The sequence below is a fragment of the Mobula hypostoma genome, chromosome 1 (assembly GCF_963921235.1).
Source record: "Mobula hypostoma chromosome 1, sMobHyp1.1, whole genome shotgun sequence".
Lineage (NCBI taxonomy): Eukaryota > Metazoa > Chordata > Chondrichthyes > Myliobatiformes > Myliobatidae > Mobula > Mobula hypostoma.
The window spans coordinates 56,658,584-56,682,432 of record NC_086097.1 but is presented as its reverse complement, the minus strand read 5'-3'; the positions used below and the strand labels follow the sequence as shown (position 1 = coordinate 56,682,432).

The following is a 23,849-nucleotide window of genomic DNA, read 5'->3' as shown; positions in this document are numbered from 1 at the left end:
AACACTGGCCCACTCACACAATGGCCGCTCCATTTAAATCAAACAGTTTTTGTTGGGAATTCATAAACATGAGAAATTCCGTAGATGCAATACACACAAAGTGCTGGAGGAACTCAGCAGGTCAAGCAACATCTATGGAAATGAATAAACAGTCAATGTTTTGGGCCAAGAACCTTCTTCAGGACTCAATTTTTGTTGACCCTTGCCAAGCACCTAGGTATACACAATCCAATGTTTCCTCAGGAATTATAGCACGCAGAATATCTGAGCTGCCCTGCTCACTTCTTTTGAACTCTCTTTTCCACTACGCAATCCAATACCTCCTTGATGTGGTGCGCAGAATGCTGCATGCACCTATCACTCTCAGTGTGAAAGACCTACCTTTGACATTCCTCCTATACTTTCCTTCAAATATTTTACAATGATGTCCTTTCATATTAGCCTTTTCTGCCCTGGGAAAAAGTCTCTGGCCATCCACTCTATCTATGCCTTTTATCCTCTGGTACACATCGATCAAGTTACCTCTTATCTTCCTTTGCTCTAAAGAGAAAAGCCCTAGTTCGATCAACCTATCCTCATAATGCTCTCTAATCGAGGCAAAATCTGGTAAATCTCCTCTGCATTCTCCCTAAAGCTTCCACGTCCTTCCTATAATGGGGGGACCAGAACTGAATACAATGTTCCAAGTGTTGTCCAGAGTTTTATAGAGCTGCAACATTACCTTGTGGCTCATGAGCTCATTCCCCTGACTAACGAAGGCCAACACACTATATGCCTTCTCAACCATCCTACCAACTTGTGCGGCAGCTTTGAGGGACTAAGGACATGTACCCCAAGATCCCTCTGTTCCTCCACACTGCTATGAATCCTGGCATTAACCTTGTATTCTACTTTTAAGATTGATTTTCCAAAGTGTGCGTGTCACTTCACACTATTCCGGATTGAATTCCATCTGCTACTTCTCAGCTCATCTCTGCATCCTGTTGTAACCTACGACAACCGTCTGCACTATCCACAACACCACCAATCTCTGTGTCATCTGAAAACTTACTAAGCCACCCTTCCGCTTCCTCATCTGTCATTTATAAAGATCACAAAGAGCAGGGATCCCAGAACAGATTCCTGTGGAGCAAAACTAATTTTGGAACTCCCAGCAGAATATGCTCCATGTACTATCATCCTCTGCCTCCTGTGGGCAAACCAATTCTGAATCCACATAGCTCAATCACGAATGAGCCACAGGTCATCCAGATCCAGCTCCAGTTTGCTAAAATGGCCTGTAAAGAACTGCACCAGATGTACTTCTTACAGATATACTAATCAGGGAGACAGGAGGTCTCCTAGATCTTCCACATCTTGCATGAGGAGCACATCACTGACCTGGGATTCGTTCTCAATATTCTAGTTAGGCACTAATAAAGAAAAAGGAGAAATTTGACAAAAACCTCACTCTAGCCTCCGCCTCTTCTTGCCAAAACTTCTTGAGCTAAAGCCTTAGTTCCCCACTCTAACTCTGTCCCACTTGCACTATGGCCACTCATCTTAAACCTAACTTCTTTTGATTGGCCCTTGCCAAGTGCCTAATAACCCAAACGATCTCAAACTCTGCAGAAAGTCTCAACAGCCCCACTCATTTTTTAAATCTGCTGCTCTAGGTAGTGCTATATATTGGACCAGCTACCTCATAATGGTGGTGTAATGGCATAAGCACTGGACTTCAAAGCAGATGATCCTGAATTCAAACCCAGTTGGGTCCCAACCTGGGCAGCAACAGTATCTGCGCGGAAGAAAGGCCTGGTAATCTACTTCCGTATCTTGCCATGAAAAACCTATGAACCCTGTGGTCCATGAGGTCACGAAGAGTTGAACACAAATTAACGACTGAACAACAAACCTCATAATTCACAAAACATATACATTCTTTTTAGGAATGAAGTATCCTTTGGAAATATGATCCATCTGTGGCTGTGATTAAGGATCATGTTAGTTGGAGGACAATGTCTAAAGTCTAGGAGAGCGGGTTGGTGCAGGCATATATTTGGGTAAGAGGAGAAGACAGAAAGATAGCAGTTGGAAAATAATGTGGGAAAATTTGATATTATCCCTTTGATATGAAGAATAGTAAAAATTATTTGTTATATTGTATGTTATTATTAAATATGAAGACAGATTGAATATGAGCAGAACGTGCCTCTACAGTCCAGAGCATAGAAGAAGAATGAAACATAAAACTCTAAGGGAGCTTGATAGGATAGATGTTCGTAAAGTTGTTTTCCTGAAATGCAAGCCTACAAATGCAGCATGGTCTCAGGATTAGGCTTCAACTATTTAAAACCAAGGAGGAGAAGAATCTTTTCTCACAGATGGTTGTGTATCTTTGGATAGGTCTACTTTTGAGAGTTGTGATAATATAATCACACCAGAGACAGAGACTTCTAGACAACAGTGAATCAAGTGTTTCGCAGATCTGGCAATGCAATTGAGAAAAGATCAAGGATGAGATCGGTTTTGATCTTATTAAATGGCATTGTGTTTTTGGAGACCATTTGCCTGCTTCCTCTCTTATTTCACATGTTCATCATTATTTCTCCCACAAAATATATGCCAATCTGCTTTTGAGAATTGACATATTATACTTTTCATAAAATTTGAATGTAATTCAGAAAAAGTATCTCTTTCTAAGATGAAGTTGTCACTAATGTTTATCATGCATGTTTTGCAGGCAGGATATATGTCAGGGATGTTGGTGCCTGTAGCTGTTGGTGTGGCTGGAGCTCTCTTCATCCTTGGGGCTCTCTATAGTCTTAAGGTGATGAATCGAAAGAGGAAAAATGTTTTTAAAAGGCGTGAAACAAAGGTAAATCCTAGGGTTTGGTGGGAGTAAATCTGCACTGCATATTCACCTACATGGTGCAATAGTTCAGATCTTCTCACAATCTTACTTGGATCTGAGCACTGATTATTATTTGGATCATTCATTTCCATCACAAATGGTAGAAATATTGAGTTATCCAGCAGAAAATCAGACCAACTACAAAATAGATGGGCGCGGCATGGACCTTAACAAAATTCCCATTTTATCTCTTATGTTTTGAGCCGCACAAAATTTGTAATCTTTCTCCAATTCAGTACAGAGAGCAATTTATTCTCCCTCATGGGTCATCTTTTGTGTTCCGTTTTAAGATTCTTCCGACACTATCTGTAGTTTGTGCTTATTTCTAAGGCACTGCCCCAGTGTCTGATGTCCTCTTATTCTCATCTCAGTGCATATTGATACAGCAATTTACACATCATCATCATGTGCTGTGTCGTATGATGTAGGTGATCAAGGTGACGCAGATTATTCTTGGCAAATTTTTCTATAGAAATGGTTTGCCATTCCCTCCCCCTGGGCAGTGTCTTTACAGGAAGGGTGACCCCAGACATGATCGATGTTCTACAGTGATTGTCTGCCTGGTTTCAGTGGTCGCCATCTACCACTTGCTCCCATGACTTCACGGGACCCTGATCGGGGGTTGAGGGGGGCTAAGCAGGTGCTACACCTTGCCCAAGGTTGATCTGCAGGCTACTGGAGGGCAGAAGCACCTTACAGCTCCTTTGGTAGAGATGTATCTCTACCCTGCCACCCACAAATTACACAACTGGAATAAAATCTCTGAAGTTCATCTGCTATAAGTATCATGCACTACCTGTAACACTTTCTCTATCATTTCTTTGCCATCTCCTTTTCCAGTTCTCTGCTGAATTTGTAAACACTAACAACTGACTTGCCAGTTAGCTCTCTTCTAAGTTGTTGAGACAGATGGGGAAAGGTAGTTTTGCAGGACTCTAGGGGCACGTTCTTAGCTAGTGGTGCACTGAGACACTCTGTCCCATAATCTTTGATCTAAGGCAATTCCTAACTCCATCCTTGCTGACTGTAAAAGCTGTGAAGCATTAAAAGTTCTTAAATTCAATGATAATTAAGAATAATATTAAAAGCTAAAAAGCATTATCTGAAAACAAATACTTAACTTGCATAACTTAATGCTTAACTACATGTCTCTTAGTCTACAGTTCTATAAAACCCATTTAAATCAATCTGTTTCGAGATATAAAAGGCAGATCTCAATGTAATGCCATAAACTTCAGAAAAGCTGCCTTCTCCATTGCTACATTAAACATAGAACATAAAAGATAGGACAGTACAGCTCAAGAACAGGCCCTTTGGTCCATCTGTGCCAACCTCGATACCAAGAGAAACTAATGCTATCTACCTGCACGAGACTATAATTCCCCCCCTCCCCACACCCCCATTTTCTTCATGTTCATGTCTCTGTCTAAATACCTCTTTGATGTTGCTTTCATATCTGTTTCCATGACTTCTCCTGGCAGTGCATTCCATTCACCTATTTATAACTGTCATCATTTCATATACAGTACTTCTCTCAGGTCACTCCTCAGCATCCGATGCTTCAGAAGAAAGCAACCCAGGTTTGTCTAACCTCTCCTTATAGCTAATACTCTCTAATCTGAGGAACAAACTGGTGAACTGTTTTTTTCTTCTCACTCCAAAGCCTACCACCCTATCTACTTGTGTTGACAATTTCAGGGAAAAATTGGCATGTTCCCTCAGAATCCCTGTATTTCAATGCTCCTGAGGGTTGTGTCATTTATTCAGAATCAGAATCAGGTTTAATATCACTAGCATATGTCATGTAATTTCTTGTTTTGTGACAGCAATACTGTATATAAATTAAAAACTATAAATTACAATAAATATGTATATATATAATTTAGTTTAATTATATATATGTGTATGTTTGTGTATGTATGTATTTTATATATAATTAAATTAAATAAGTAGCACAATAAGAGAGCAAGAAAGAAAAAAATAGTGAGGTAGACTTCATGTGTTCATTGTTCATTCAGAAATCTGATGGCAGAGGGGAAGAAGCTGTTCCAAAACTTTTCTTGTGTGTCTTCAGGCCCCTGTGTATGCTCCTTGATGGTAGCAATGAAAAGAGGGCATGTCCTGTGTGATGGGGATCCTTAATGACAGATGCTGCCTTTTTGAGGCATTGCATTTTGAAGATGCCCTTTATGTTGTGGAGGCTTGTGCGTATGGTGGAGCTGGCTGAGTTTTCAACTTCCAGCAGATTTTTCTGATCTTTTGCAATGGCTCCTACCCCCATACCGGATGGTGATGCAGCAGGTTAGAATGCTCTCCACGGTACATCAGTAGAAATTTTGCAGGTCTTTGGTGACATACCAAGTCTCTTCAAACTCCTAATGAAACATTGCCACTGCTATTCCTTCTGAGTAATTTCGTCATTATTTTGCACACATGATAGATCTTCAGACATGTTGACACCCAGGAACATGAGACTGTTTACTCTTTCCACTGATGATCCCTCAATGAGGACTGGTGTGTGTTCCCTCAGTTTCCCCTTCCTGAAGTCCACAACCAAATTCGTTGGACTCATGAAGTTGTTGTTGGGACACCACTCATTTGGTTGACCTCGTTCATTTCTGTCCGCTTCCTTATCACCATCTGAAATTCTGCCCAGAATCATTGTGACATAGGCGAATCTATAGATAGCATTTGAGGAGTGTCTATCCACACTGTCATGGGTGTGGAGAGAGCAGAGAAGTAGGCTAAGCACACATTCTTGAGTCGCAACGGTGAGGAGATGTTATTTCTGATCTGGCCAATGAGTAAGTCAAGGATCCGATTGCAGAGAGAGCTACAGAGGCCCAAGATTTGGAGCTTGTTGATTAGTATTGAGGGTATGATGGTGTTGAACACAGAGCTGTAATCAGTAAACAGCAGGCTTACGTAGGTACAGTATTGTTATTGTCCAGGTGATCTAAGACAGAGTAAAGAGCCAGTGAGATTGCATTGTGCTGATCGCCAAATTGCAGTGGCTCCAGATCCCTGCTTCGGCAGGAGTTGATTCTGGCCATTATTAACCCCTCAAAGCACTTCATCACAGTAGATGTGAGTGCGACTGGGCAATTGTTGTTGAGGTACCTCACCCTTCTCTTCCTGGTATGAATATCGCCCTTTTGAAGCAGGTGGGAACCTCCGATTGCAGCAGGGAGAGATTGAAGATGACCTTGAACACTCCCGAAAGTTGGTTTGCACAGGTTTTCAGTCCCCTGCTAACGCCTTGGGGGAGATTTGGTGTAGTGGTAATTACCACTGGATCAGTAATCCAGAGACCCAGTCATATGCTGGGGACATGAGTTCGAATCCCTCCATGGCAGATGGTGAATTTGAAGTCAGTGACCATGAAACCATGCTGACTGTTGTAAAACCCATCTGGTTCACTCACGTCCTTTAGTTGGAGGAATCCCGTCATCCTTACCTGGTGTGACCTATATGTGACTCCAGACCCACAGCAATGTGGTTGACTCTTAAACACCCTCAAGTGGCCTAACAAGCCATTAAGTTGTATTCAACCGCTAAAAGCCTTGCAAGATGTTGGAAGATGTTCTGATGTCAGCCTCTAAGGCAGATATCACAGGGTCGCCAGATGCTACAGGGTTACACACAGTCCAACTCAGCAAACCTAAGTTTTAACCACATCAATAGTGGTATGCTATAACATAATCATCAAGCCTCTGTCCTTTGGGACAGACACAGTCGTTTCCCATCTCTCTATTGTTGAACTTTGGTTCCCAGTTACCACATCTAAGAGCAGGTGGAAGCACTGGCAGCTGTCAGAAAGATCTGGCCCCAATCTAGGCTGATAATTCGGTGTTTTACCAAAGCAGTGCTGCAGTGTCAGAGGAGACATCTTTCAGCTGAAGTGTTAAACTAAGGAGTCTTAGTTTAAATGGATTTCAAATGGATAAAAAAAAGCTACTCAGAGCATTACTGCCGCAAGAAGATAGAGTTCATCACATTGTACCTTTGTGTTCTCTTCTTGATCGTCTTTCATTCATTCCAGTAATTATTATTCTTCAGTAGTATTTTGCCTCACTGGAAAGATGTTTTTTTGCTTTGTCTTGCTGTCGTGGGGGTAGAATTAGAAAGGGTTACTAACTAGTCAAACAGGATGTTGTTTGTGCTGATGTGGTAACTGGGAACGATTGCCAAAGTTCAACAATAGAGAGATGGGAAACAACTGTGTCTGTCCCAAGGTACAGGGGCTTGATGATATGTTATAGCACACCACTATTGTTGTAGTTAAAACTTAGGTTTGCCAAGTTAAACTTAAGGACAATTAAGTGTTTTATTATGTAATGAAAGCTTATTTTTTAAAACCGAAATTAAGTCAGCATAATTGGAGAAATGTAACAATTCAATACTCTTCAGAGAATGTTTGCCTGGAGTCAGTGGTCGCAAACCCAAGACTTGTGCTAATACACCAGCTGCTCATATGACCATCCATCACATGCTCCTATGGCTTCTTGTGACCCTGATCAGGCTAAGCAGGTGCTACACCTTGCCTAAGGGTGGTTTGCAGACTAACAGAGGGAAGGAGTGTCTTGCACCACCTTTGGTAGAGACATATTTCTACCCCGCCAAGATCTCTGAGGATCTAACCTAGTCCCAACATATTGATGTAGTCATAAAGAAGGCAAGACAGCAGCTATACTTTAGTAGGAGTTTGAAGAGATTTGTCATGTCAACAGATACACTCAAAAACTTCTATAGTTGTGCCGTGGAGAGCATTCTGACAGGCTGCATCACTGTCTGGTATGGAGGAGCTACTGCACAGGACCGAAAGAAGCTGCAGAAGGTTGTAAATCTAGTCAGCTCCATCTTGGGTACTAGCCTACAAAGTACCCAGGACATCTTTAGGGAGTGGTGTCTCAGAAAGGCAGGGTCCATTATTAAGGACCTCCAGCACCCAGGTCATGCTCTTTTCTCACTGTTACCATCAGGTAGGAGGTACAGAAGCCTGAAGCCACACACTCAGCGATTCAGGAACAGCTTCTTCCCCTCTGCCATCCGATTCCTAAATGGACATTGAATCTTTGGACACAACCTCACTTTTTTTTAATATACAGTATTTCTGTTTTTGCACATTTTTAAAAAATCTATTCAATATACGTAATTGATTTACTTGTTTATTTATTATGTTTTATTTTATTTGTTATTATTATTTTCTCTCTCTGCTAGATTATGTGTTGCATTGAACTGCTAAATTAACAAAGTTCACGTCACATGGCAGTGATAATAAACCTGATTCTGATTGCGATCAAAACTTAGTTCATCAAGTTTTCTGTGTAATCATGTATGCAGAGAGGTATACAAGGCTGTCCCGTATATATTTTCAGTAGATCAGTTTTGTCTGGTCTACTGGTGTGCATCAGTTTTCAATAAGTTGCTTGCCGTTGCCTTCATTGTTCACTCTTACAGTTGCTGGTAATGCAACATCAGAATTTCTGCTGTAGTGCTGGTATAAAGTTGAGTAATGTACATGATTTATTCTCTACCTATTTTAATTCCTTGAAATTTAGCCACTAACATTTAAATTAACATAATATGGTGGCTTACATATCCGTCAAGAGAATTTTGTTTTAAGAATTTTAACTTCAAGTTCAATAGATTATATTACAAGTTAAACTATGTATGTTGAACATTTTCAGTTATGTTAAAATTCTAAAACAACAATTGGAATCTTCGTACCAGAGAAAACTTGTGGCCAATATTTTGTGCTTGTATTGCCAGTTGAATCCATAGCCCCAGACACTGAGAAACTGCAGGGGCTGCTCATATTTTTCCATCCAGCAGAACCTATGGATTGTGCAGTAATTTAATATTAATATCTTTTGGAAATGTGTCGGCGTGGAAATACGTCTCTACCAAAGGTGGAGCAAGACACTCCTTCCCTCCGCTAGCCTGCAAATCACCCTTGGGCAAGGTGTGGCACCTGTTTAGCCTGATCAGGGTCACATGAAGCCATAGGAGCATGTGATGGATGGTCATATGAGCAGCTGGTGTATTAGTACAAGTCATGGTTATGCGACCACTGACCCCAGGCAAACAATCTCTGAAGAGTATTGGTAATGGCTGGGGTTACCTGTCTTGTAAAGATGCACAAGAAGGCAGTGGCAAACTACTCCTGTAGAAAAAATTTTCAAGAACAATCATGGTCGTGATCGGCCACATCATGACATGGTGCATAATGATGACAATGAGCTTTTGGAAGGGTAATCATGAGCTCCTGCATGTGCCTCCCTAATATTTTTATTGAGAGATGCATATTTAATCTGGCCTCCAACTCACTAACAAGGCACACAAAGATATTACCCTTTTTCACAGTGAAAGGGGAGACTGACAGTCGCTGTTATGATGTTACAGTCTGCCACATCACTTTTCCATACCTCCACCGCAGCGAAATCCTAATGTTTGTTCTCCCACAACACCTCAGTTGGGAACACCAGCCAGGAATCAGTCGTCCACAGGGCTGCACACCAGAGTCGCCATCTTCCAAGCTGCGCCTGGAGAACATGGGAAAACGGTCACCCAGCCTACTCCAGGAATGGGAACTCATCTGCCATTAAATAAAAACGCAGTTTGAATGCCACTTACAGATCAGGACCTCGATAGAACCCCAATCACTTTGAAAAGCGAGATACTAAAGAGATGAATTAAGCTGCTTCTCGCTGATAAGCTCAAAGAGGCAGCCACTTGGCACCATTTTAACTACACCCTCTCCAAAGCCTTGGGATCCTTCGACCAGAACTGTATGCAGTACTCCAGATGTGGCCTAACTGGAGTTTTATAAAGCTGCAACATAGCTTCCTACCTCAGTACTTTGACTAATAAAGCCAACTACCCTATTGACCTCTGTAGTTACTTTCAGGGAGCTGTGAACTTGGACCCCAAGATCACACTGCTTATCAACACTGTTAAGGATCTTAACTATGATCTTAACTGCCCTTAACTATGTACTGTCTCTTTGCATTTGGTCTACCAAGGTGCCATATTTCACATTTGGCCAGGTTAAACTCCACCTGACATTTCTCCGCCCATATCTGCAATTGATCTATATCCCATTGTATTCTTTGCCAGTCTTCTACACTACCTTCATATCATCTGCAAACTTACTCAGCCATCCATCTACATTTTCATCCAGGTCATTTATATGTATCATAATCAGCAGAAGTACCAGTACAGATCCCTGTGAAACACCACTAACCACAGACCTCCATCTAGAATAAGTCCCTTTGATCACCACCCTCTGTCTTCCATGGGCAAGACAGTTCTGAGTCCAAACAGCCAATTCACCATGGATCCCATGCACCTTAATCTTCTGGATGAGCATCTCATGAGGGACCTTGTCAAATGCTTTACTAAAGTCCATGTAGACAACATCCACAGCTGTACCTTCATCAATCACCCTTGCACCTCATCAAAAAAATTGAGTGATCCAACACAATTTCCTCCTTTACCTCAAAATGCCCTCGCATATCAATATGCTCAGCACTGATCTCCTTGTCCGCCACGTCCCCCTCCTTGTTAAATAATGATGTAAGTTTCTTATTAAGGACCTCACCCACGTCGTCCGCATGCAAGCAAATGTTCACCCCTTTATTCATGAATGGTTCTACCCTCTCCCTAGTTATCCTCTTGCTTTTGATGTGTATATGGAATGCCTTGGGGATGTCTTTCATCCTACTTGCCAAAGACTTTTCACAGCCCCCTCCTGGCTTTCCTAATTCCCCTTCTTGAGTTCTTTTCTGGCTTCTTCATAATCCTCTTCCAGCTTCCTAAGATTCGCATACTTCTCCTTTTTCTTCTTGACTAATTTCATTATCTCCCTCGACATCCAAGATTCTCTTACCTTGCCATCCTTGTTCTTCCTTCTTACTAGGACATACCCATTTTGTACTGTATGTCTTTAAACACCCACCACATGTTGGATGTGGACTTGCCCAAAAACAGCTGTTCCCAGTGATCTCTCCCTAGTTCCTGCCTAATGCTCTCATAATTTGCCCAGCTCCAATTTAATGCTCTCCTGCAAGATCCATATTTATCCTCATCTATAGCTATCTTAAAACTTAAGGAGTTGTGGTCACTGTTCCCTAACTGTTCATCCACTGAAAGGTCAGTCACCTGCCCAAGCTCCTTACCCAACACCAACTCCAGTACAGCTCCTCCTCTTGTTGGACTATCTACATATTAATTTAAAAAAACCTTCCTGGATGCCCCATCTAGACCTCTTGCACTAAGAAGGCACCGGTTTATACTGGGGACGTTGAAGTCCCCCATGACAACAATCTTTTGTTTTTACATCTTTTCTTAATCTGCCTGCATATTTATTCTACAATGTCCTGGTGGCTTTTGGAGGGGGAGGGGAGGGGTCTGTAGTACAATCCCATTAGAGTGATTGCACTCTTCCTATTTTTAAATTCTACCCATGTGGATGGACCTTCCATTACGTCCTCTCTGTGATAGTGTTTCTGATTAGCCGTACGACATCACTCTTACCTCCCTCTCTATATTTTCTAAAACATTGAAATGCTGGGTCATTAAGCATCCATTTCTATCCCTCTTTCAACCAAGTCTCCACAATAGCCACAACATCATAGTTCCATGTTTATCACCTTTACCCATACTACTCTTAGCACTACTGCTTTGCTCCTGTATACTTTTTTAAATGGTTCTGATAACTACCTTTCTCTCCACCTCTCCACTTTCTGACCTTGTATTCTGGTTCCCATCCCGCTGCCAAACTAATTTAGACACCCCCCCCGCCCCCCGAGTAGCATTAGTGAACATCTCAGCCAGGATATTGGTTCCCCTCCAGGTTAACGCAACTTGTCCCTCTTGTACAGGTTACCACTGCCCCAGAAAAAGTTAAAGTTATCCAAGAATTTGAAACCCTGCTTCCTACATCTGTTCCTCAGCCACTCATTCATCTGTATTATCATCCTACTCCTGCCCTGACTAACACGTGACTCTTGGTGTAAACCAGAGATTACCACCTTGAAGATCCTGCTCTTCACCCTCTTCCCTAACTCCCTATACTCACTGAGTGGGATCTCTTCCATCTTTCTACCTATATCATTGGTGCCAATGTGCACCATGACCTCTGTTTGCTCACCCTCCCTAATTGAGAATATTTCACAATCGCTCTGAGACATCCTTGACCTTAACACCTAGGAGGCAACACAACATCCTGGCTTCCCTTTCTCGGTCACAGAATCTCCTGTTCGCTTCCGCCCCCCCCCCCCAACTATTAAGACTCCCATTACTATCGCTCTACCTGATTTTAACCTTCTCTACTGAGCCTTACATCCGGCCAAAGTGCCGCTGGCCTGGCTGCTGCTGTACCTGGTAGGTCATCCCCCACCAGTGGTATCCAAAGGGGTATATTTGTTGATGAGGGGTATGGCCACAGGGAAACCCTACACCGACTGCCTACACCCCTTACTTCTCCTGGTGGTCACCCATCTACTACCTGAAGCCTGCACTCTAGGTGTGACCACCTCAGTAAAAGTCTCATCTCTGAGGTTTTCACCCTTCTGGATGGCCCTGAGTACCTCCAGCTCCAGATCTGGTTCCTTGATTTTGTCACTAAGGAATTGAAATTGGGTGCACTTCCTGCTGATTGACTCATCGGGGACACCATTAGGTGCCCTGCAAACCCATTCTGCGATCTCCCACTCCACAGACAAGTCCCAAAAGTGCTGGTTGCTTTTTAAACCTGGCCCGTAAAGTCCACGAGAAATCATCTTCATCTCACTCTGTGATCCCCTGCTCCGCATTATTGGTATTATGAGGTGTGTTTGCGATGTGAGAAGAAACGGGAACACATGCAGTCACACGGAGAGCATGCAGTCTCCACGCAGACAGCAACGGAGGTCAGTATTGAACTTGGGTTACTGGGACTGTGAGGCAGCAGGTCTAATAGCTGTATCGTGTGCCTCTCCCAGTACTGTAGACATAAATGCTGTGTTAACTATAAGTTCTTGTAAGATGCAAATATTATACAGATATAGTAACTCAAAGTACTATAATTGTCTTTGTTTGAAATTGCAGCCGAGAGATTTCACCAGCATGCAAGATCATGTGATGCTACTAGCTGATAGTTCGGAAGATGAATTTTAAGTATGAAATGAATCTTCGATGTTATACAACTACATGAAACTGCACTGGAATTGGAGGTGCAGGATGTCACTACTACATGCTACTAGCTTTCTGTTTTCTTTTAAATGTTGAAAAATAATTAAGATTGCTGAAATTATTTGTGATATACTGTAAAGCCTTGTTTATTAGATACTTGTTTCACAGCAACAGCCTCCCCTGGAGTTCACTATAAATTTATTCTGAAGAACTGACATAACCAAATGTTACGTGTTGATGTTGTTATATCTAATAATTGCTTGGTTGCTGTAATTTCAAAACTGCAGTTTTTATATTTTGTTACTTAAATTCTGTACATGCTTTTGGAGATGACGCTACTGAGCGGCATGTGCCTGGTATTTCAACCTTGGCTGGTAGGGAACTATGAGGTTGGACAAATACACTGTATTTTGCATCCAGAACTAGTTCCATTGAAGTCAATGGAACGAATTTGGAAGGCAGAACAACAACATGCTGGAGCATTGGTGTATTGAAGTTACTGAACAGGGCAGATTTCTAGTAAAATGATGACTTTAAACAGCCATTGTCAAGTAGTTCATGAATTAGTAACACATTTAATTATTGTTTATCCTTCTCCTTTTGTTTCTCTGAACCGTTAAATCTATGAAAAAGGCCACGGATTCCAGGAGTTGTTGTAAATAAGGCTATGTCTCACTGTTCGTATTTTTCAGACTACAATATTCTCAAATTTAGGAGAACTAAGTTTCAGTGTGATTCATTGCATAACTAACAGCCCTATTTAGTGGAAATATCAGAAATAACAAGTTACTTAATTATTAAATATAAGTTATATAATACTTACCACATATAACTTGGCTTATTAGAAAAATGAGTTTTATATTTAAACCATAGGCCTAGATTGTCATTTTCCATCTGGCATTGTGTTAGTATTTTGTTTCACACTTGTTGAACAGCTGTTCTATCAACTCTGCCCAATTCTTCCAAATGTAAGGTGTGGTTTTGGAGACTGTGATGGACCCAAGCTCAGCTAGACTTTATGTGGGACAGATTTTTGTTTTATTCCTTTTGAGTTCTCTTACACACAACTGGAGCATTAAAAGGCACTGGTGTGATTTCCTGTATTCAGGTAGAACTCAAATTTCATCACTTTTTCTGCCGTTTTTCACCGTGATTTCATTTTAACATGATACGTATGATGCTTTCCTTCCCTTTCTGATTTCTCTGTCATCATATCAGGGACAGGCCAATGATAAACACCAGCCTACATACTCTCAGCTAACTAGACTATTCTTCTTCTCACCCCTCCTCTAGTAGGGCTTCATTCCATTCTCTCTGTTCTCTCCTCACTGCTATATTTGCTCTGATGATTACATCTTTTCCTCTTTGATAAACCACTGCTTTTCCCCTACCAGAGTTGAAAGAGATCCTAGTTACATCTCATCCACCTCCCATACCTCTGACCTGACCATCTCTTCTGGACAGAGTTAGGATCACTCCCCTGGTCTTCAGTTTCCAGCCTACAATCTCAACATTCAACAAATCATCCTTCACAATTTCTGCTAGCTTCAAGATTCCATCACTGAACATATCTCCCCACCTCCTCCCCGGCAACATTTTGACGAGACAGTTAACTACTTTCTGCTCTGTTATTCTGGTCCCAACAGCAACTCCTCAATCATGACATGCTCCCACACAGCTTCCACACCTGTCCTTTCACCTCTTCCTTTCCTCCATACAGACACCCAAACAGTCTTTCCTGGTGAAGCAGTAACTCTCCTGCACCTTGTCCAATCTTATGTGCTACATTCCACGTTCACAATGTGGTCTCTTTGATACTGGAGAACCATATGCAAACTGTGGTCCAGATTCTACTTCATATAATTTGCTTTCAGAACTTGCCAGTCAATCCGTGACATTCACTCGGTCGCCCTTTCTCCAATTGTAGAGCCGACCTGCTGAGCATGTTCTTCAGCTCTGCATTTCACAACTCCTACATTGCTTTGTTTCTGTTCTTCCTTTCTACCTCTTTTCATTTCATACCTGTCATGTTCCTTTGTTCAAGTTCTCTCTTTTTCTCTAACCATCCCATTAACTTAATTACAAACATGAGAAAATCTGCAAATGCTGCAAGTCCAGAGTGACACACACAAAATACTGGAGGAACTCAGGAGGTCAGGCAGCATCTGTGGAAATGAATAAACAGTCAACGTTTCGGGCCGAGACCGGACCTGAATATGGGTCCTGGCTCGAAACATTGATTCTTCATTCATGTCCACACCGTAACAAAAATATTCTCCTTTTCCATTGATCCATCTTCCACCCTGTCTGATAGTTAAAATGAACTCACTTTCAGCTTTTCCCAATTCTAACGAAGAGTCTTCAACCTGAAAGTTTAGCCCTGTTTCCACAGACATTGCCTAACCTACTGAGAATTTCCAGCTATCATTTCAGCTTTTTAACTTTGATTTTTTTGTTTCACACCCACTAGTAAAATCAAAAGTGTACTTGAACACCAGAACATATGCTTAAAATAAAACATTAAATTTCATTTGAACATACCTCTCAGCTGTTGAAGTACTGCTTACTGAAGTTTGCAGTTTGGTTCTTTGAAAAAAAAAGCAAGAGATATTTTTCTTGCTGAAAATGCTTAGTTGTCAAATGCCATCTCAGCTCATTTATCTTACAAAGCAGGCGTTGCAAATGCTCTCCTGAATTACACATCTCTATGTGAACCCTAAATTTAGAAAACTTTCACTATATTTACTATTCACTTTCCGGTAGTATTTGAGGCATGCGAGGCAATGTTATATTTATAAATATGAGAAAGCATGCAGATGCTGGAAATCCATAGCAACACACACAAACTGCTGGAGGAACTCAGCAGGTCAGGTAACATCTACGGAAATGAATAGGCAGTTGACATTTTGGGCTGAGACCCTTCTTCAGAACTGAGAAGGGAGGGGGACAACCAGAATAAAAGGTGGGGACATGAGAAAAAAGCCAGCCGGAAGGTGATAGGTGAAGCCAGGTGAGTGGGAAAGGTCAAGGACCGGATAAGAAGGAAACTGATAGGAGAGGAGAGTGGGCCATAGGAGAAAGGGAAGGAGGAGGGGACTGAGTGGAAGTGATAGGCGGGTGAGAAGAGGTAAAAGGTCAGAGTATAGATTGGAGGAAGAGGCGGGGGGGGTAGTTATAAAATATTTACTATTCACTTTCCATGAGTAAGGCTTGAGAGTCAATGTTATATTTTAATAAAGTCATTCGTGATTGGCAGTTGAACTTCATACAGAGGGAGCTCATTTGTGATTGACTGTAATTTCAATTTCAAGTGGTTCACTGTTCTCCAATCAACAGATAAAAGAATTTGAAAGAAATACAATTTTTCAGAAGCCTGATTATTCAACGGTTTCAATTCAGATGTTTTGATTAATAGTAAGTTGGTAGTAATGTATAATTAAGAGGGAGAGCATGGCCTTTTGCTGTGAGATTTTCTCCTCTTCAGTAAGGTATCTGGGTTCAGGCACCCAAAGTAATGTGTTTTTTTTCCCCCATCCTTAGTCACTTGCTGGGCCTCCTTCACAAAGATTCCTATTTCTCTTCTTCTCCAAGTTCCACCAGGAGGAGTCATTCCAGCTGAGTATTTTTCTCATTATATGTAAGAAGAGGGTGGGAGGGTGGTTGATGGTAGTTGTGCAAACAGTGCTGCTAAATGCATTATCTGGTGCATCAGATGTGGCAGCTCACATTCACCTTTTCTTCTGAAATTTAATTAAATTAGAAATGAAAGAGGAATTTAACAGAAGTCCAATGTGCTCGAACACAGCTCAGTAGCCTTTCCAGTAGCCTTACTGATCATAGTGCTGGCTTAAGGCCTCAACCTAATCAGTGGGAAGGAAATAAAATACAGAATTATATTTCAGTCATAATGATATGGACATTTCATTCTTAGCTTATAACATTGCAGTTTACAGCTCTTCTTGATCACTGCCACTCTTTCAGTTAGTGAGTTGCAGAACCTCACTACTCTCTGCAGTTATAAGGAACCCTCAGGGATATGCAGCACTTGATCTAAGATTTTTTTCCAAGAGCAATCCCTCCAGGTTGTCAGTCTGTCTGATAAAGCAGACTGAGAGGTTGGAAGGGTCATTGGTAAAGGCAGATGGATTTTCGGAAGGATTAAAAAGCCAGATATTACAGACAGATAGATGAATAGATTGGGATCATAGGGGTTGAGGGCAACATTTGGATTATCACATATATATCATGAAACTGCTGGATTTGATAACAGTGTCTGCAGAGCTGTCAGAGAGAACACTTTCTTCTCCAGACACAAAAGCAAATTATTTTCACTTTTATATATACTTTCACAGATGTTTCACAGAAAAAATAGTTCATGCATGAAAATGGAGTTTACCTGGCATATCTTATAAATTAAGGTCCTATTAAGAACAGATACAAGGAAAATTGTAGTCATTGTTTTATTGTAACTTCAAGTATGACAGGAGAGGACAAAGGTGTGAAGATGTTGAAGGGAGCTTCATTATTTTTCCTTTTAATTGGGAATTTAATTGTGGGGCTTTTTTTTACATGCCTGCTAGATAGCCACTGGATAAGGACTGTTTTGAAGAAAAGAGATCACTATTCATTCATAGTTTACATGCAAAGAATTTTGAGAAGTACTTAATTTGGTTCAGTATCACGTGCCCTGGTTGGGAAAAGCTATTGCTTTCCGTCAATGAGTGAATGAATGAGTAGTTGCAGTGAATTCCAGCATAAAGTTGGGGCATATTATGCAGCTGATGTAATAAATGCCCATGCCCTGCCTTTGCAAACCATATCACTTCTTATGAACAATGATTGTGGAATGAAATTCCCTGTGTATTTAAACTGTTTGAGTTATAACCAGAACAGTTATTGATGTAATTGTGGAACGTGACATCTTATTTTATTAAAATGTAATAAAATAACAATGCTCTCTAATTTTCCCCTTTATTCAATGTCCGTTATATTTTGGTGCCCCATAAAACTTCTAAAAAAACCAATTTTGTTTTATTCTTGACTTGTGGGCAATGGTGGTAAAATATGATTTATTGACAAAAGCTGCTGTCCCTGACGTCAAAGTTCAAAGTAAATTTATCAAACTATGTATACGTCACAATATACTACCCTGAGATCCATTTTCTTCTGGACATTCACAATAGAACAAAGAAATACAACAGAATCAATTAAAACCTACACACCAATAAAGACTGACAAACAATCAATGTGCAAAAAAAGACAAACTCTGCAAATACAAAAAAATAACAATTAATTATTAATTATACACGCTGGTCCAGGTCAGATCCTCTGATATGATAATGCCAAGGAATTTGAAGTTACAGACTCTCCCCACCTCTGATCTTCTAATGAGGACTAGATCATGGAACTCTGTTTCTTCCCTCTGCAGTCAATAACCAGCTCCTTGGTCTTGCTGACATTGAGTGAGAGGTTGTTGTTGTGGCCCATTCAGGCAGATTTTCAATCTCCCTCCTCTATGCCAATTCATCATCAACTTTGATTTGGCCGACAACAGTAATGTCGTCAGCAAACTTAAATAAGGCATTGGAGCTGTACTTCGCCTCAACGTTATATAAAGTGAGTATAGCAGGGGGCTAAGCACACAGCCTTGTAGTGTACCTGTGCTGATGGTGATTGTGGTGGAGCTATTGTTGCTAATATGTCGGTCAAAGCCATCCAGCTGATCAAACACATGAGAAATCAGATAGGAATCACAGACAGTACAGAATGAGACCCTTAAGCCTGCCAAGCCCATGCCAGCCATCAGGCACTCATTTTGCACTGGTCTCATTCCCATCAATTCTTCCCAGAATCTGCCATCCACCAAGGCATTATGAGTAATATTTACTGACCTTTGACTGACCAACCCACAAAACCAATTTTAAGGATGTGGTAGGAAAGTAAGGTGGCAAATTCCTTTTCCTGGAGAACATGAATGAAATCTTTGGGCTGTTATGGCAAAACAGATGTTTTCAAGATTCGGCAGAAATTTAGAGAAATAAATGATATTCATCTTCTCTGATTATTCCCTTTCCTGTTTAGTGTGCTGAATACTGATAGATTATGGTTTCAGGGCAAGGTTTATTCAGCTATTGATTTATATTTTTTTGAGGAAAAGGGATTGTCTAAAATAGACTTACCAAAGTACTAGCATTTTGTAATGATCAGCAAAATCTTTTGAATTATCTTCAAAAATACACGCCTCTTACAAGAACTATAACAGCATCTTCAGATTTGGAAATGAGTAATTAATACAACAAAATCCTTTCAATTTGTTTACAGTGTTTACCTCCAGCTGGAATAACAACCTTCCACCCCTACTCTGTGTATTCTATTGGCAAGCTAATTTTCAATCCAAACTTGCAATTCACCCTGGATCATATGAATCTTTATCTTCTGAATGAACCTACCACGAGTATGTGTATGTTGTAAAATTGTTGTTTTGATGCAGCAGTGAGTGCAAGACTCCCCACTGGCTTAACGGATGAGGAGAGTTTGATGGCTGTGGGCCTGTATTTGCTAGTGTTTAGAAACATGAAGGGGGAATACTATTGAAGCTTAGCAAATGTTTAGAGGTCTAAATAAAGCTGATGTGGAGAGGATGTTTTCTATCGTGAGTGAGTCTAGGACCAGAGACCACAGCCTCAGAATAGAAGGACGTTACTTTAGAACAGAGATGAGGAAGAATTTCTTTTGCCAGAAGGTGGTGAATCTGTGGAATTCATTGCCAAAGATAGTTGTGCAGGTCAAGTCATTGAGTATATTTAAGGGAGAGGATGATAAGCTCTTGATTAATCAGGGCATCAAAGGTTATGGGGAGAAGGCAGGAGAATGGGGTTGAGAGGGATAATAAATCAGCCATGATGGAATGATGGAGCAGACTCAATGGGCCGAATGGCCTGACTCTGCTCTTATATCTGCTGGTCTTATGACCTTATGAGGGATTTATCAAATGCCTTACTGAAGTCCAGATAATGTCCACTGCTTTACCCTCATCAAGCTCAATCAAGTTTGAGCATGACCTGTGTTCAGCTAATTTTTAAGTTTCTTTGTTAGGTAAGTAAGGTATCTTCCTGTTTTTATTCAGATTTCCAGTGTCAGTAGGATTTATTCAAATACAAAAATTCTGAATTCTTCTTAGATGTTATTTTTGATTTGTAGTAAGCATAGTAACTTAGTCCCATTTTGAAGATCATTTGGTGATATAATTCAAACAAAATCAATTTTGGTTGTTGTAAAGCTTATTGTATTTTTATTTTACTTAGAGATACAGTGTGGAACAGGCTCTTCTGGCCTAATGACCCCCACCACCTGGCAACCCACCGATTTAACCCTATTTTTCAAGTAGATCAAGAAAAAAGGCTCTCCATCCTAAGCATATTGGATATAATTTTAGTCAGCATCAGATTATTGACATTATTAGCCTTAATCTTAACAGCATTTTATTGTGTTTTTACCTTTTACTTATAACTTATTTTGGATTATAAAGTTTCTAACCACACAAATTCATTGTCCTATCTACTAATAACACTGGACAGCAATGTTTTTCAAACTGGTTGCTTCCTCAGAATATTTTTGTGTTGAGGATAGACTGCTTCAAGCTGAACACCAAATATAATTTCAGACTACTTGTACCATGTAGGAATTTGGAGAAACAAGAAAACTTTTATTGAATATTTGGCATTTAATTGCATATTGGTGCTCATGTTTTGCAATAGTTCGACTAACCTATAAATGTTTTCTTGATGATTTTCATTTGTACTCAGTATCTGAAGCTTCTCACTTAGGTGTCCAACAATAATCAGTCAGCATTGATGGATTCCAGTTGCCCTGATACCATTTCTCCATGATTGCAATGTCCTGGTGAAACCTTTCAACATGCTCATCACTGATAGGGCCAAGATTTTCAAGAAAGAAATCTAAATGGGAATGCAGAAAATGAGTCTTTAGTGACATGTTACACTTCATGGTTTTGTATGCTTGAAGTGTGTTGTCAACCAGATGTACATAGTTCGGTGCTCTGTAATTGCCAAGAAAATTTTCAACAACATCCTTGAATGCTTTCCATGTGATTTTCTCTGGTCACACAAAAAGTTCTTTGAATTGCCTGCCATTGATGACCATCTTTGATTTGTGGACCAAATGCATTCCTTAATCTTGGCATCAGTTATTCTGGGAAACATCTGTCTCAAATATTGAAATGCTTCACGAAATATTCGTGCCAGGTGACAGCAGATTCCATCCTTGCAGTCTTGAACTCAGTAATTTTGCTTTTGCCTTTGACAAACCAACGTCTCTGACCAGGTCATTTACTCACTCTGAGTTATCAGATGAGGCTCACTCCCGACATAAAGGGTTCAAAGTCTGTATCAGTATCAGTGTTGTTTTCCATTCCTGGCTCGTGCACCGTGTCTCTGCTGGCTTTGAGACTGGAAGCCTACTGTCATGCGGCACACATCTCATGGCAGAAGAGACATTGGGGTATTCAATAAATTTCTGGTTTTTAGCAGAGAAACCAGATGTATTGGTCAGACAGAAGTAGCAGACTGTCACGTGATCCTTCTGCTCTTGCCATATCATCGAGAAATTGACTTCCGAGTTCTAAGCTCTAGGATTGACAGCCCATGTTGCACAACAAATGTGAGGAGCCCAGGCTTTGTCTTGGTCGTCTAATTTAAACCCATAGGCTCTCTTAATAAGAGGAGTCGTGCTCCGTCTTTGAGATTTAAGACTCGCCACAAGTATAACAGAAAGTATCACGGCTATTGCAACATTGGCGAGACATTTCGCTATCACAAATACTCCTGAAAATATGGGTAGAGTTATGGTTACGGCTAGGAATCCTGCAACCCGCCTGTGTCATAGGGTGGCTGTACAGATGAGCGCTGTATCAGTTGCCTCCATCTTTTACAGTTGTGGGTGAGTGCCAGGGTTGTGACAGAGATCTCTCTGGTCCAGTCTGCAACGTTGTCTGCCCATTTTCCTTTTCCCTTGCACCGTCCCCTGAAGAATGGTCTTTGGGGGTCCACTTGATCGTGTTATGTGGCTGTCCTATCTCAGTTCCCTCTTCTTTACCGTGGACTGTAAAGTCTTATTTGCTGGGTAATGGTTGTTCATACTTCAATGCTTGAGACGTGGTCTGTACAGGAGATGCCGAGGAGCCGTCAGAAGCATCACATTTCTACAGCCTGCATATTCTTCTGCAGTTCTGCCGTCAAAGTCCATGGCTCGCATGCATACTCCTGAAAATACAATTACTTTATTATAATGAGTACACACAGTAGGCTATGCGTGTAGAGCAGGCGCATCAATGTGATCGCAAACCGATACACATGTAAACGCAATGCATAGCATGGTGTGTGTGTAATGCTTTTATAGACTTTCATGCCTGGATAAGATAGAAAACTTCTCAGTTTACATTGTGTGCAACATTTTAATTGACTTGAATTATGAATTGAAATAACAAATACAGGCGATTTTTAAGAAAAAAATGGTGTGTGATGGGGAAATTTCAAGGTGATTTTCATGATTAACAGTCCAAAATCCATATGATACACCCAAAAGTACTTAGGAAGCAAAATCTTTGTTGTCCAGTGAATAGGAAAAATAGATTACTGCAGTGTTGTCAGTTTTACTTAGTCACCAAAGACATTTTGCAACTAAGTTCCATCTTCAAGGAACAGAAATCTAATCCTTTGGTGGAAATCACACTGAAATAGAAAAGAAATTGAGAAAATAATTTAGATCATATATTCCACTGCATCAAATCCAGTCCACTGGTGTTTGAGAGCTGTCATGTAATGCACACTATGTTCAGCCTGAAATTAAATGTTTAGGTTTATAATTCTATGATCACGATAGAAGTAATTATTTTGCAGAGGGGATTTTTGTCACAATAAATAACATCCTCTCTCATGCACCTGAGGGAGATGTTTTGCATTCACACCATCCAGGAACCTAAGCACTCCTTCCCGTGAAGCAGAAACTCATAAGCACTTTGTCTAGTTTAGACAGCTGTATCTGATGCTCACGACACTGGAGAAACCAAATGGAGATTGAAAAGGGGATTGCTTTGCAGAATACCTCCATTCAGACTGCAAGGACAGTCCTGAGCTTCTGTCGCTTGAATTCTCCACTGCACACACACCGACCACTCCAGCTTTAGCGCTCTAAGTTGTTCCAACAATGACCAATGTAAGCTGTAGAATCAGCATTCCGTCTGGGTATGTTGAAGCCCTCAAAACTCAGGATAGAGTTTAACCACGCAGACACAAGGAAATCTGCAGATGCTGGAAATTCAAGCAACCCACACAAAAAATTGCTGGTGAACGCAGCAGGCCAGGCGGCATCTATAAGAAGAGGTACAATTGATGTTTCAGGCTGGAACCCTTCGTCAGGACTAGCTGAAAGAAGAGATAGTAAGAAGAGTTAGCCTTGATGAAGGGTCCCGGCCCGATACATTGACTGTACCTCTTCCTATAGATGCTGCCTGGCCTGCTGCGTTCACATAGAATTTAACCATACCAGGCAGGCATTTTTTCTCCTTTCTCCACATATGTGGCTGTACCTTTCTGTTTCAAATTGTTTCTTTTTATATTTAAGTCTCCACTTGTCAGTTTTCAAAGTAATTATTACCTTGATAATTTTAACCTGCCCTGCATCCAGCCATCTCCTTGGATCTCTTTGATCACCCTCTGCAACATAACATGCTTGTTTCCTCATATTTTTCTATTTACAACAA

General features: G+C 40.8%; 1 protein-coding gene across 2 annotated transcripts in view; it reads left to right on the top strand.

Moving 5' to 3' along the window:
* The window catches only part of LOC134347214 (armadillo-like helical domain-containing protein 4), a 122,735-nt gene extending 104,663 nt beyond the window's left edge, over positions 1-18,072 (top strand). For both annotated transcript variants that reach the window (XM_063049521.1, XM_063049514.1), the window contains exons 7-8: positions 2,723-2,857; positions 12,986-18,072. In XM_063049521.1, coding sequence (XP_062905591.1) covers positions 2,723-2,857; positions 12,986-13,054 — 204 coding nt within the window. In that variant the 3' untranslated portion in view covers positions 13,055-18,072. The remainder of the gene's footprint in view (positions 1-2,722; positions 2,858-12,985) is intronic.
* The last annotated feature ends 5,777 nt before the right edge of the window (positions 18,073-23,849 follow it).